Raw genomic sequence first — 14156 nt, forward strand, 5'->3', positions numbered from 1 at the left:
GGATGGTAGTGTGATCAGGTTATTGATGAGAATGGTAGTGTGATCAGGTCATTGATGAGGATGGTAGTGTGATCAGATTATTGATGAGGATGGTAGTGTGATCAGGTCATTGTTGAGGATGGTAGTGTGATCAGGTCATTGATGAGGATGGTAGTGTGATTCTTTTCACCGCTCCTCCACCAAACAGCGAAGACACCCATCGGACTCAAGCTGACGTCATCAAAGTTCAAACAAGAGCTTCAAACACGTTATAGGCGCAAGTGACGTCTTCATAGCTATTACAGTGGCGACACCATTCACAAAGAGATCACTACGCAATTAGCCTCTGGATATGCTAATGAGCCGTTTATTAGAGCTATTGATGCTCTCGGTTGAAACCAACACAACAGAGACCACCTGATGAGAGGAGGGTCTAGCATGTGTATACGGTATTATACTACAGAACTAGTAGGCCTACTTAAAACATACTAGCATGTGTATACGGTATTATGCTACAGAACTAGTAATTAAAAAACACTAGCATGTGTATACAGTATTATACTACAGAACTAGTAGGCCTACTTAAAACATACTAGCATGTGTATACGGTATTATGCTACAGAACTAGTAATTAAAAAACACTAGCATGTGTATACAGTATTATACTACAGAACTAGTACTTAAAACACACTAGCATGTGTATACGGTATTATACTACAGAATTAGTAATTAAAAAACACTAGCATGTGTATACAGTATTATAGGCTACTACAGAACTAGTACTTAAAACACACTAGCATGTGTATACAGTATTATACTACAGAACTAGTACTTACAACACACTAGCATGTGTATACAGTAGCCTATTATACTACAGAACTAGTACTTAAAACACGCTAGCATATGTATACGGTATTATACTACAGAACTACGCGCGCGCGCGCGCGCGCACACACACACACACACACACACACACACACACACACACACACACACACACACACACACACACACACACACACACACACACACACACACACACACACACACACACACACACACACACACACACACACACACACACACACACACACACACACACACACACACCCCAATGAGGGCGCAGAGAGGGAACTCTATCGACCGCGTTGCGCCAATCAGAGCTGCGCTGTCTGTTAAAACCGCGCCCTCTACCGAGGGAGAATATAAAGGCGGGTTTCAGGCAGCAGACGTCAGACTGTCTCCTGGTCTCTGGTCGGACTAAGTTGTTCTGCTTCCACCCAAGGACCCGTACAGGACCGCAGGGTCTCTGGTCGGACTAAGTTGTTCTGCTTCCACCCAAGGACCCGTACAGGACCGCAGCAGAGCATTCTCTGTGCACTCTACACTGTGTTTACGGTATTACTTCTGGATACTCTACACCGTGTAATACGGTATTACGCCTAGAGACTTTACACTGTGTAATACGGTATTACACCTGGAGACTTTACACTGTAATACGGTATCACATCCCATCCCAACATGACGCTGGAAGAGCTGGTCGGAACCGACATGAGTCACAATAAGTAAGTCTCGCTCTGTCTGTCCGTCTGTCTGTCTGTCTGTCTGTCTGTCTCTCTCTCTCTCTCTCTCTCTCAACCTCACGAGCCTAACCTGCGTCTCGTGTTGCAGGATGGACAGCGCGAGCGATGCGCTCGAGGCGCTGGTGGTCGCGGCGCAGCGGCAGGACTGCCTCACCGTGGGGGTCCTAGAGTCCGCCCAACTCATGAATGTGTGAGTACCTCCCCCCTTCTCCCGCGCTACAGCGTCATGTTGTCGTATGTGCTTCACGTTGTCATGTAATCGTCATGTTGGTCATCGTCATGTTATGTCATGTGGCCATGTTAACGTCATGTTAACTCATGTTAACCCCTCCCCCCAGCGCCCCTGACAGCGTGCTGCTCTGTCATGTTAACGTCATGTTAACCCCTCTCCCCAGCGCCCCTGACAGCGTGCTGCTCTGTCATGTTAACGTCATGTTAACGTCATGTTAACCCCTCTCCCCAGCGCCCCTGACAGCGTGCTGCTCTGTCATGTTAACGTCATGTTAACGTCATGTTAACCCCTCCCCCCAGCGCCCCTGACAGCGTGCTGCTCTGTCATGTTAACGTCATGTTAACCCCTCCCCCCAGCACCCCTGACAGCGTGCTGCTCTGTCATGTTAACGTCATGTTAACGTCATGTTAACCCCTCCCCCCAGCGCCCCTGACTGTGTGCTGCTCTGTCATGTTAACGTCATGTTAACCCCTCCCCCCAGCGCCCCTGACAGCGTGCTGCTCTGTCATGTTAACGTCATGTTAACCCCTCACCCCAGCGCCCCTGACAGCGTGCTGCTGTCATGTTAACGTCATGTTAACGTCATGTTAACGTCATGTTAACGTCATGTTAACCCCTCCCCCCAGCGCCCCTGACAGCGTGCTGCTCTGTCATGTTAACCTCATGTTAACCCCTCCCCCCAGCGCCCCTGACAGCGTGCTGCTCTGCGTGCTGGCGGCGGACGCGGAGGACGAGGGCGACGTGGCGTTGCAGATCCACTTCACGCTGCTGCGCGCCTTCTGCTGCGACCACCGCGTCAACATCGTCCGCGTGGCGGGGCTGGGCCGGCTGGGCCAGCTGCTGGGCCAGCCCCCCGCCCCCCTTGCTGGGGACCCCCCCCGGGACCTGCACTGCGTCCTGGTCACCGTAAGTACCGCCCGCACCGAGAGGGACATGGGTTTGTTGATAACACGGTGACAACATGATAACATGAGGATAGCACGACGATAACCCAACGACAACATGGCGACATCGTGACGGCTCTCCTGCCCCCCGTACCGCCCCGTATCGTGTGTTTGTGTGTTGCCGTGGTGACCAACTTGCCCGTGTCCTCCTCAGACCTCACCATGCCGGACGCTCTCCAGCGACGCCCTGCATCACGTGAGCAGCTACTGCGAGGAGAGCCGCGGGAACAACCAATGGGAGCCCCGCCTGGCCCTGACCCAGCGCTGAGCCCGTCTCCTACTCTGATGAAGACCATGATGAAGGTGGTTCACCGAATGACAGACAGGAAGTCGTCCAGGTGATGGGAGGTGACCTGGCCCCTGGACGGGAGCCGGTCCCGTGGGAGGGACCCAGAATGTGATGTCAGAACCTCACACCCTAACATGTGATGGAGGCGGACCGCCGGGGCTGAGGACCAGAGAGAGACCGTACCCAGCAACACTACCCGTGACAGTGGTCCTGTGACAGTGATGTCACTCCCCGTGATGTCATGACAATGGTCCTGTGACAGTGATGTCACTCCCCGTGATGTCATGACAGTGATCCTGTGACAGTGATGTTACTCCCCGTGATGTCATGACAGTGGTCCTGTGACAGTGATGTCACTCCCCGTGATGTCATGACAGTGGTCCTGTGACAGTGATGTCACTCCCCGTGATGTCATGACAGTGGTCCTGTGACAGTGATGTCACTCCCCGTGATGTCATGACAGTGATGTGGTGTGAGGATGGTGTCACCAAGGTCTCTTTCTTCTGACAAATTAACTTATTGATAGTCGCTTTAGATAAAAGCGTCTGCTGAACGCCCTAAATGTTAACGAGGATAGTTCACTTGTTCACTGTAATGTATGGACTATTATTTGCTGAATAAACGAGTGAATCAAACCTTAAGAGTTGCGATGCCACCTTTAATTGACCCTACATGTTTACAACTCATATTCACTGTGTGTGTGTGATAAGTGGAGCTCAGTATGCGTGTCAGGTGAGTGGTTAATTAGAGCACGTGGGATGTCCCAGAGCCCGTCTACAGAGAGACTTGGCACTCTATTGAGCCCCATTGTATCTAATTTGGTTGCAGTTCCATTATAATTGCACTGGGGGTCTAAGAGGCTAGACGGCTAAATATATCTCTTTCACCTGCTTCTTGTTGAAATATCACAGATTTGATTGTAGATTCCGTAAGTTCAATATAGATTATAGTTCAAAAGTCAAATGAATGAGTACTTATGTCCTTTCGATTTCTTACAGTTTGGGCCGTTGTTGGCCATACACGCTAGCATTCTGCTAATGAATGCAGATTGGTCAGGGACGGACTGATTACGACCAGAGACCCCGCTTGATGGCATCTGAAGCTGAAGCAGAATCAGAAACATTATCTTAAGGAGGACTTTCCGTTGAAGTTAATTGTTATATATTATATGTAAGTATATATATATATATATATATATATATAATATATGCGGAAGTGCCAAAGTGACTCAGAACTTGTCGTAAAGCAGGACCTCTGTCAGTAACGTCATCTTTTTTAACAGATTTTTAGAACAGATAAGTGAACTTAAAAAATTAAATATTCAGCTGAGTGTATTATTTTAGCCCTCCCTTTTGAATGTGACTTTCAATTACTTGACAAAAAATTAAACCCTGAGAAAAGTGTCGAGCGCCCTCGCATGGACAGAGATGTGTTAACGCAACCAGTTCACAAAGCGGAAGTCACCAGAGAGTGCCAGTTCTCTTCATATTAAACATTCTCTGGATATACTTTCATATTTAGAAGCTTGTCCTGGAACCACGGCGATCCGGATTCACTCACGGGGAGCAGAGAAACAACCAATAACGACGCGCCGTTGAAGAAATCCTGCCGTGTCGTCATTGACCATATATGGTCCTTTTTGTTTTTATTTGTTTGTTTTTTTGTTGCAGATGTCCCCGCATCACAGTGTTGAGTCATGGTGCTGATTTCATTTATTCAGAGATAGTCGAAGTAATACTAATAATTAAAAAAATAATGAAAGGGCTCGTAATCACATCGATCGATCAGTCGACCTGCATGGGAAGACAGACAGAGAGAGATAGAAAGAGACGGAGAGAGAGAAAGAAAGAAAGAAAGAAAGAGAGCGAGAGAGAAAGAGACAGAGAGATGAGAGAGAGAAAGAAAGAGAGAGAGAGAGCACTCTGTGAGTCACCAAGATGTTCCAAAACAATCGTGAACAGACTGGATGGGCGAGACAGACGAGAGAGAGAGGGAGAGAGTTAGTGAGCGTGTTTGTGTCTCTCTCTCTCTCTCCTTGCTCTCTCTCTCTCTCTCAGCATGACTCACTGATCACACGCAGCTTGCATAATGACATCATCATTATTGTTGTTTAGGAGCTAAAAACAGTCGTCCACACACACACACACACACACACACACACACACACACACACACACACACACACACACACACACACACACACACACACACACACACACACACACACACACACACACACACTCCTAGAATGGACCATACTGTGAGTGGTTACAGTGTGAGGCCCACGGTGTTGGATGATACTCGGCTGTACTCTCTAACCCCCTGTGACAGACCAGGGGATGGTTGATGCTTTGTGTTCACTACAGTCAAACCCTCCATGTGGTGATGTCACAGGAGGTCGTAAACACACACACACCCTCAACAACACACACACACACAAACACACACACACACACTCCTTCCGGGAAGCAGAGAGAAGAGAGCGGGAGAGAGAGAGTCATGTGAGATGAGAATGGATGAGTCACTCTGTGGGCTATGCTGTGTGGACCAATGAGGAACCTTTACACACGCACACACACACACACACCCTCTCCCTCCTGACTCAGCCAATCAGAGCGACAGTCTGTTCAGACGACAAGCACCCAGGTGACAGCTGATGACATCATACCACCATGAGGTCATCTGTCAGCATCGTCACGATTACTGAACACATCCCATAATAACAGAACACAGCAGCTGAGACAGGGAGAGAGAGAGAGAGAGAGAGAGAGAGAGAGAGAGAGAGAGAGAGAGAGAGAGAGAGAGAGACAGACAGACAGACAGACAGACAGAGGCAGACAGACAGAGAGAGAGGCAGACAGACAGAGACAGACAGAGAGAGAGAGAGAGGCAGACAGACAGACAGACAGACAGACAGACAGAGAGACTCACTGATGTTCTAGTGATTGAACAGAGAGTTTAAAGAAGGCATCAGAGCTCAGTTTTAAGTTTGGTTTCTCCTCTGCTAACCTAAAGAACCGTTGGCATGAGCTCATGTAGATGTTCTGATGAGTGTTGACCTGCTCTGTTTACAACACTGATGGAACAATGGAGAACCACAGCATAACAGACCAGGGATCAAAGCTCCAACATGAAGTCATTTAAGGTCAATTTCTGTCATGCAAATTAGGGGAGGGAGAGGAGGGGGGGGGCAGAGGAGGGGCCCAAGGGCACACACACACACACACACACACACACACACACACACACACACACACACACACACACACACACACACACACACACACACACACACACACACACACAAAGACATTTGCCTGCTGCAGGATAGCATGAAGAGAACATGTGTGATAAAGTGAAGGGGTTTGTCCGAGGCGGTGACTCAGCACACAGACAGAGCGGGCTAGCTCGAAGCTAACCTCTGAGCAGAACAGACTTTGAAGAGAGAGAGAGAGAGAGAGAGAGAGAGAGAGAGAGAGAGAGAGAGAGAGAGAGAGAGAGAGAGAGAGAGAGAGAGACTCAATTTGGCATGATGGTCTGTTGTTTAAGCTAATAGAAAGCGGTGTTGGAGGAAAAACATACCACATCATAAAGTCCATGTACACAAACAACAAATATGCAGTTAAGATAGGAAAGAGAAGAAGAAGAAGAAGAAGAAGAAGAAGAAGAAGAAGAAGAAGAAGAAGAAGAAGAAGAAGAAGAAGAAGAAGAAGAAGACTTCTTCCCACTAAGCTGGGATGTGAGACATTAGAACAGTTTGCAGCCCCCGGCATAACAGTAGTAGCCTAGACACTGAAATCAAATGTCTGCTGTTTGCAGATGACCTGGTGCTGCTGTCCCCAACCAAAGAAGGCCTACAGCAGCACCTAGATCTTCTGCACAGCTACTCTCAAACCTGGGCCCTGACAGTGAACCTTAGTAAAGCCAAAATAATGATATTTGAAAAAAGACCCAGCCTCAACAAATACACATTCAAATACACTGTTACTCTAGAGCAAACTAAAAACTATACCTACCTCGGGATAAACATGAATGCCACAGGAAATTTCAACAAAGCTGTTAATGACCTGAGAGACAAGGCAAGGAGGGCATTTTATGCCATTAAAAGAAATATCAAACTAGACATCCCAATTAAGATCTGGCTAAAAATCTTTGACGCAGTGATGGAGCAATACTAAATAGTCCATACTAAAAGTCCAAAGAAAGACACCACATAATGCATGCAGAGCAGAATTAGGACGATTCAGAAGAGAGCCCTAAAATTGTATAACCACCTTATGGAAAGCGACAGCAACACACTCAACAACAAGGCTCTTACCCACAGTTACACCCAGAAAAGTGTCCCCTTAGCCAGCTTGTGCTGGGACTCTGTCCAACACACAACAACCAACACATCAGGCAAAACCAAATTATAAGAAACCAAAAGGAAAGGATTTGGCACATTGGAAAGAGTCCACCAAAAACCAAAGTAAATTGGCTTGCTTTTGTCCCTCAACAGAGACTACACCGTGGCAGAATACCTGACCACCGGGAACGACCCAAAACTGAGGAAATCCTTGACCAGATACAGACTCAGTGAACACAGCCTGGCCATGGAGAAGGGACGCCACAGACAGACCTGGCTCCCAAGAGAAGACAGACTGTGTTCCCACTGCACACAAAACCAACTAGAGACAGAGCTGCACTTCCTGACTTCCTGCCAGTCATACGAAGACATCAGGGTCACACACTTCCCATTACAAAGGCATGCAATGACTTTAAAGACACTCCAGATGCTTAAAAACTTCCATACCTGTTGGGAGAAATACAACAGTGTGCGATCACAGCAGCAAGATTCGTCACTTGTTGTGATAAGAGGAAGACCTCAAACTCCCCATAAACATCCCCCGGACTCACCCTTCACACAATAATTGCACACATCCTCCATATTGTAAATACTGTGTATTTAGAGTGTATCTTTAATTTATCTGTTTATATGAGATACTGTAATTTTTGTAATTTTTATAATATTGCACATTTTACTTTTTATAGTACTTTTATAGTATAATATTTAATGTATGTATGTAATGTATTTTTAATGTATAGATATTTTCTATTTAACGTTTTATACTTATATATTTAATATATAAGTATAAAACGGGTGGATTAAATCAAGAGATCTGATTGGTTCCCAACTGTTGTATAATGAGCGTATACACACAGCTATGACGCCCATTCAGTTTATGGAGTTCCGTATCACTCCGCGCCTAACTTGAACTGTTGTTTTAGTTATATATAAAAGCAATAGCATAGTTCACTGAAGCCTAAAAATATCTCGACTGATGGAGAGGGTGGAAATGTTGTAAAGCAATAGGCACACGGTGAGTGAACTCGATAGTAGGCTAAATTGCCGGTGAACCAAGCTACCGTCTCTAGCCTTCTCTCTGAAGAACGCTACAGTGTGTTGCATAGCAACCGCCACACACTTTGCAGGCAGCCAGGAGGGACTACATTTTTGTATTCGTTAAAAAAATGCTTTTCCGACTTTCCAGTTTTTAAAAAATTGAGACTGTCTATGACTTTCATTTCGCCATATTTACGTAACCGTTTTATAAAAGCAATAGATCACTTCAGTCAGTGATATACGGTCATTATACCACAGTGAAGGGGGTCGCCGCCCCTCCGCTGCGCGTCGGGACGGACAACGCCCCTTAACTGTGGTATAATGAGCGTATACCACAGCCTGTCGTGATCTATTGCTTAATTATAAAACGGGTGGCTTAAATCATGCAATCTGATTGGTTCTCAACTGTTGTATATTGAGCGTATACACACAGCTATGACGCCCGTTCAGTTTACAGAGTTCAGTATCACTCCGCGCCTAACTTGAACTGTTGCTTATTTATATATAAAAGCAATAGCATAGTTCACTGAAGCCTAAAAAACATGTTGATTGCTGGAGAGGGTGGAAATGTTGTAAAGCAATAGGCACACGGTGAGTGAACTGCTCGATAGTAGGCTAAATTGCCGGTGAACCAAGCTACCGTCTTTAGCCTTCTCTCTGAAGGACGCTACCGTGTGTTGCATAGCAACCGTCGTACACTTTGCCGGCAGCCAGGAGGGACTACTTTTTTGTATTCATTAAAAAAAATGCTTTTCCGACTTTCTAGCTTTTTCAAAATTGAGGGTGTCTATGACTTTCATTTCGCCATACTTACGTAACCGTTTTATGAAAGCAATACATCACGACAGGCTGTGGTATACAGTCATTATACCACAGTTAAGGGGCGTTGTCAGTCCCAACGCGCAGCGGAGGGACGGCGACCCCCTTCACTGTGGTATAATGAGCGTATATCACTGACTATATTATTCACTAATTATATTATATACCTGAACTTTTTACTTTTTTATTTGATTGTTCACCTGTTTTGGCAATCCAAATGTATATTTTTCATGCCAATAAAGCTTTTTTTCATTTAATTTAATTTAATTGAGAGAGAGAGAGAGAGAGAGAGAGAGAGAGAGACATAAGCTCATTGCACAACGCATGACCATATACGGTCAGAGTACGAAGCTGTCCAGCCTCACTTCTCAGCAGCATCATGTGACGTCCAGATACCGAGATGCTCTCACCATTTACCCACACACACACACACACACACACACACACACACACACACACCCTCAGGTGGTGAGGTGTGATATCTTGGGGACCCGACCCCCAGCAGGGGGTCCGCAGGGTCTCTGGGAACCGGCTGCTACATAAACACACTCCTCCCATCACCCCCTCCTACTGGGAGACCCCCCCCCCCCCCCCTCACTGGGGGGCAGGTCACACGCTACTGGTTACTGCTTCAGAGCCGGGGGTCCCAAGCTTCCAGAATATTCCTAAGAACCTTTGGAGAACCGGTCGACGATTACAATAACTTCATTTTAAGATGCATTATTTTTAAACAAAGGATGTGGCTGTTTTTCAAGATGGTTTATTTGTCATATTCACAACAATTAAAGCAACAGCAATGAAATGCCGGAGTCACAGGCTCCCTTCAACAATTAAATAATATAACATAATACAATTTATAAGAGACAAGAAAAGTCTCCTGCGACTTAAATAAACACAAAAGTAGTGCATAGACGGCATCTACAGCGCTTAATGTATAGAGTATAGTTATGAACTAGGTGGCAACAAAGGCTAATGAATGTATGAATTGAATATACCAATATTTTAACTTTCAGAACAATTCACCAAATGTTTCTCTTTTCTTCACAACAATAAGTGTATGAAGTCTCTGTGGAGGAAATAACATAACTCTAAGTTCTACTGTTTTATTTTTATTTTGGTATAACTTTACCCTGGGGTCGTAGCAGTTAGCCTGTCCTAGCTGAGCTACAGCTGGATAAGCTGAAGGACAATAAGTCATTACCAATTTCTCATTAGCCGCCGTAGATTAGCCCGACACCTTGACTACGCGGCGCTGCTCCTAGAGCAGCAGACGACCATCGGCGTGAAGCTAACACCTGTCGGCGTGAAGCTAACACCTGTCGGCGTGAAGCTTCACGCGACCCAGATGACCCTGCAGCCACAAGCATGCAAGCATAGCCCACTACAGCCCCCTGTAGAGCTGGTATGGACCACTACAGCTAGCATGGACCACTACAGCCCCCGGTAGAGCTGGTATGGACCACTACAGCTAGCATGTACCACTACAGCTAGCATGGACCACTACAGCTAGCATGGACCAGTACAGTACCTATAGAGCTAGCACGGACCACTACAGCCCCCTGTAGAGCTGGTATTGACGACTACAGCTAGCATGGACCACTACAGCCCCCTGTAGAGCTGGTATGGACCACTACAGCTAGCATGGACCACTACAGCCCCCGGTAGAGCTGGTATGGACCACTACAGCTAGCTTGTACCACTACAGCTAGCATGGACCACTACAGCTAGCATGGACCAGTACAGTACCTATAGAGCTAGCATGGACCACTACAGCCCCCTGCTGGTATTGACGACTACAGCTAGCATGGACCACTACAGCCCCCTGTAGAGCTGGTATGGACCACTACAGCTAGCATAGCCCACTACAGCTAGCATGGACCAGTACAGTACCTATAGAGCTAGCATAGACCACTACAGCCCCCTGTAGAGCTAGCATATTGTAATACATTACATCATGAAGGAACCCTAGACAGAGACACTGACCTGAACACCAGCTGTGTGTGTTCGTGTGTGTGTGTGTGTGTGTGTGTGTGTGTGTAGTTCAACCCTCTGTTTCTACAGAGGAGCCCCCCCCACCGGGTCACACCTCTTTAGGCTGGGGTCAGCGGTCCTGGGGGGTCTAGATCTTCGGTGGAGTCTGGGACCTGGGGGGTCTAGGTCTCCTGGACTCCCTCAGACCAGCCTGTTGAGTCAGAGTCTGGGACCTGGGGGGTCTAGGTCTCCTGGACTCCCTCAGACCAGCCTGTTGAGTCAGAGTCTGGCTGACGTCAGGAGGCAGGAATCCACCGTCTAGACCCGGGATCCAGACTGCGCCTCCCCGACCGAGAGGAGCTTTAACGGGCCCGCGGCGCCCCCTGGCGGCCGCTCGGAGAACGACGGGAAGGTGGTAAATGATTACCATAAACTAATATAAATTTTATATTCATCCAAAGTCTAATTACTATCTTATATGATTTTGAAGTGGAATTACTGTTACATAAATCTAAAATGTGATTAATGCACTGCTGTGGAATGCTCCGTTCACTTGCGTCGGCCTTCCCGACTTCCGCCGGTCAATTATTTTTTGATAATTGACCGTTGCTAAGCATATAATGCTGTCAAGGAAAGTGGATTTTTTGCCTCTGATTCATGTCTTTCGTATCACTCCGCAAGTAGTCCGGTAACTTATCAAGTTGTTGATAAGCAACGTCAACGTCTTTAGTGGACTATTTCTCTGCTGATCAACAAAGACAAACGAATGCTGGTAACAAATACATTTTACAAAGACACACCGTGTGAAGTTATTTCTTCGTTTTGGCAAGTAGTGTGTAATAAGTGGGATAATGTAAAGAACGTCGCCAGTCATTATTGGGAAATAAGCCCCTTTAGGGCGAAGCAAGACACCACCGCTTCGCGTCGGTGTCCGGTGCGCACTGTCTGGGCTTATTTTCCCTTGATAATGACCGGCGTTCTATACATTATCCCTTACATATTCAACGACTTTAGGTCTGTCATTTAAAATAGATTGAGGTTTCGGAAAATGGCAAAATACATCATATGTTTAAATGATCAATTATCAATAATATATTATACATAATGTGTTCTTTCATGTGTTCTGTTAACCTTCATGTGTTCATGCGTTCAGGTGTGTAGAGACGAACCAGCAGCCCCTGCTGGCTGGTGACCGGATGAGGATCTGTCGCCCCCTGCTGGCTCCTCTCAGTTCCTGTCATGTGACACAAAGAGCGATGATAAATTATTCCACCGCAATTAACATTTATATAGTTATGAATGTGTTATGAACTCTCTCACACACACACACACACACACACACACACACACACACACACACACACACACACACACACACACACACACACACACACACACACACACACACACACACACACACACACACACACACACACACACACACACACACACACACACACACACACACACACACACACACACACACACACACACACACAGAGAGAGAGAGAGAGAGAGAGAGAGCGAGCGAGCGAGCGATGTGACATCAGACTCCAGCAGCGCGCGCAGTGAACTCAGCATCCCCGTTCTCCCGGAGCCGCTCGCGCCCCACGCCCTACAGAGATCAACACGAGCGGACGATGAGGTAGGAGCGACCGTTTGATGACATCGATTCGATATCAAGAAAATAAATAGACGATAGACAATATGATGAGAGATGTGATTTTACGGTTCGTTCTGATCGCTGTAAGATGGTGGCTGCGCGCGACGCCACAGTGGTCCTGATGAGAATTTTAAGCAGGGGGGGAGGGGTGGAAGAGGATGCTGCTGACGGATAACACGACGTTATAGATCCGAACCGAGCAGACTGCACCGGTACCGGACCGGAGGACCGGACCTCTAATAACAGGACCGGGAACGGCTCGGGCCCTCCCCGTTAACAACGGCTTAAACACAAAGCGAGGCCTGCAGAGTGTGCCTGTCTGCGCCTGTGTGTGTGTGTGTGTGTGTGTGTGTGTGTGTGTGTGTGTGTGTGTGTGTGTTTTAAACATGTTAATGAAAGGTTTAATGATAACTACCACTGCATTAGCCTACATCTAGTCGTTTACTGTATACCTTGGTATATTGTAGCAGGCCTACATACAGTAGTTTACTGTATACTGTAGTTAGTGTTTTCTAAGGATGTAGGCCTCTGCCCTACCATATATCGGTTCTATTCTGTTATATATTATCATTGTGTAGATTTAGATACAGGAAGTGCATTATATAATACATATCATGTAATATAATATTAGCCTATATATTGTCATTGGGTAGTTATATAATTATATTAGATATATAGATATATAGAGAGATGGAGATGGATATATATATATATATATATATATATATATATATATACAGTATATATATAAAGACATCTAGATATAGGTATCTATCAATATCTATCAATCTATCTATATCTTTATCTATATATCTTTCTCTATATCTTTATATCAGATATATAGATATATAGATATAGATATATAGTTGTAGCTCTTATGACCATGCTAGGTCATGCTAGAGCTAGCCTGATTATTACAGTTGTTTGAAGTGTTTCTTGTGTTTCTTATGTTTTTTTATCTTTAATCTTAGCAACTTTACCAGAGTCGACATTCTCTGCCCTGAAACACAAACTAATCCACCACCGGGCATCTGATCACATAGCTTAGCATGATCACGTAGCTTAGCCCGATCACGATCACTCAGCATGATCATGTAGCTTAGCATGATCACGTAGCTTAGCATGATCACATAGCTTAGCACGATCACGTAGCTTAGCATGATCACATAGCTTAGCACGATCACAAAGCTTAGCACAATCACATAGCTTAGCACAATCACGTAGCTTAGCACGATCACGTAGCTTAACATGATCACGTAGCTTAGCATGACCACATAGCTTAGCACAATCACA

General features: G+C 46.0%; 1 protein-coding gene across 1 annotated transcript; it reads left to right on the plus strand.

Moving 5' to 3' along the window:
- Positions 1-1500: 1500 nt before the first annotated feature.
- gadd45ba (growth arrest and DNA-damage-inducible, beta a) lies at positions 1501-3006 on the plus strand (the record flags this gene model as incomplete). Its single annotated transcript, XM_084472741.1, has 4 exons — positions 1501-1544; positions 1651-1752; positions 2478-2700; positions 2893-3006. The coding sequence occupies 4 exons, from the start codon at positions 1501-1503 to the stop codon at positions 3004-3006; spliced, it is 483 nt and encodes a 160-aa protein (XP_084328867.1).
- Between the last annotated feature and the right edge of the window lie 11150 nt (positions 3007-14156).

The sequence above is a fragment of the Micromesistius poutassou genome, assembly GCF_964030765.1.
Source record: "Micromesistius poutassou genome assembly, chromosome: 9".
Lineage (NCBI taxonomy): Eukaryota > Metazoa > Chordata > Actinopteri > Gadiformes > Gadidae > Micromesistius > Micromesistius poutassou.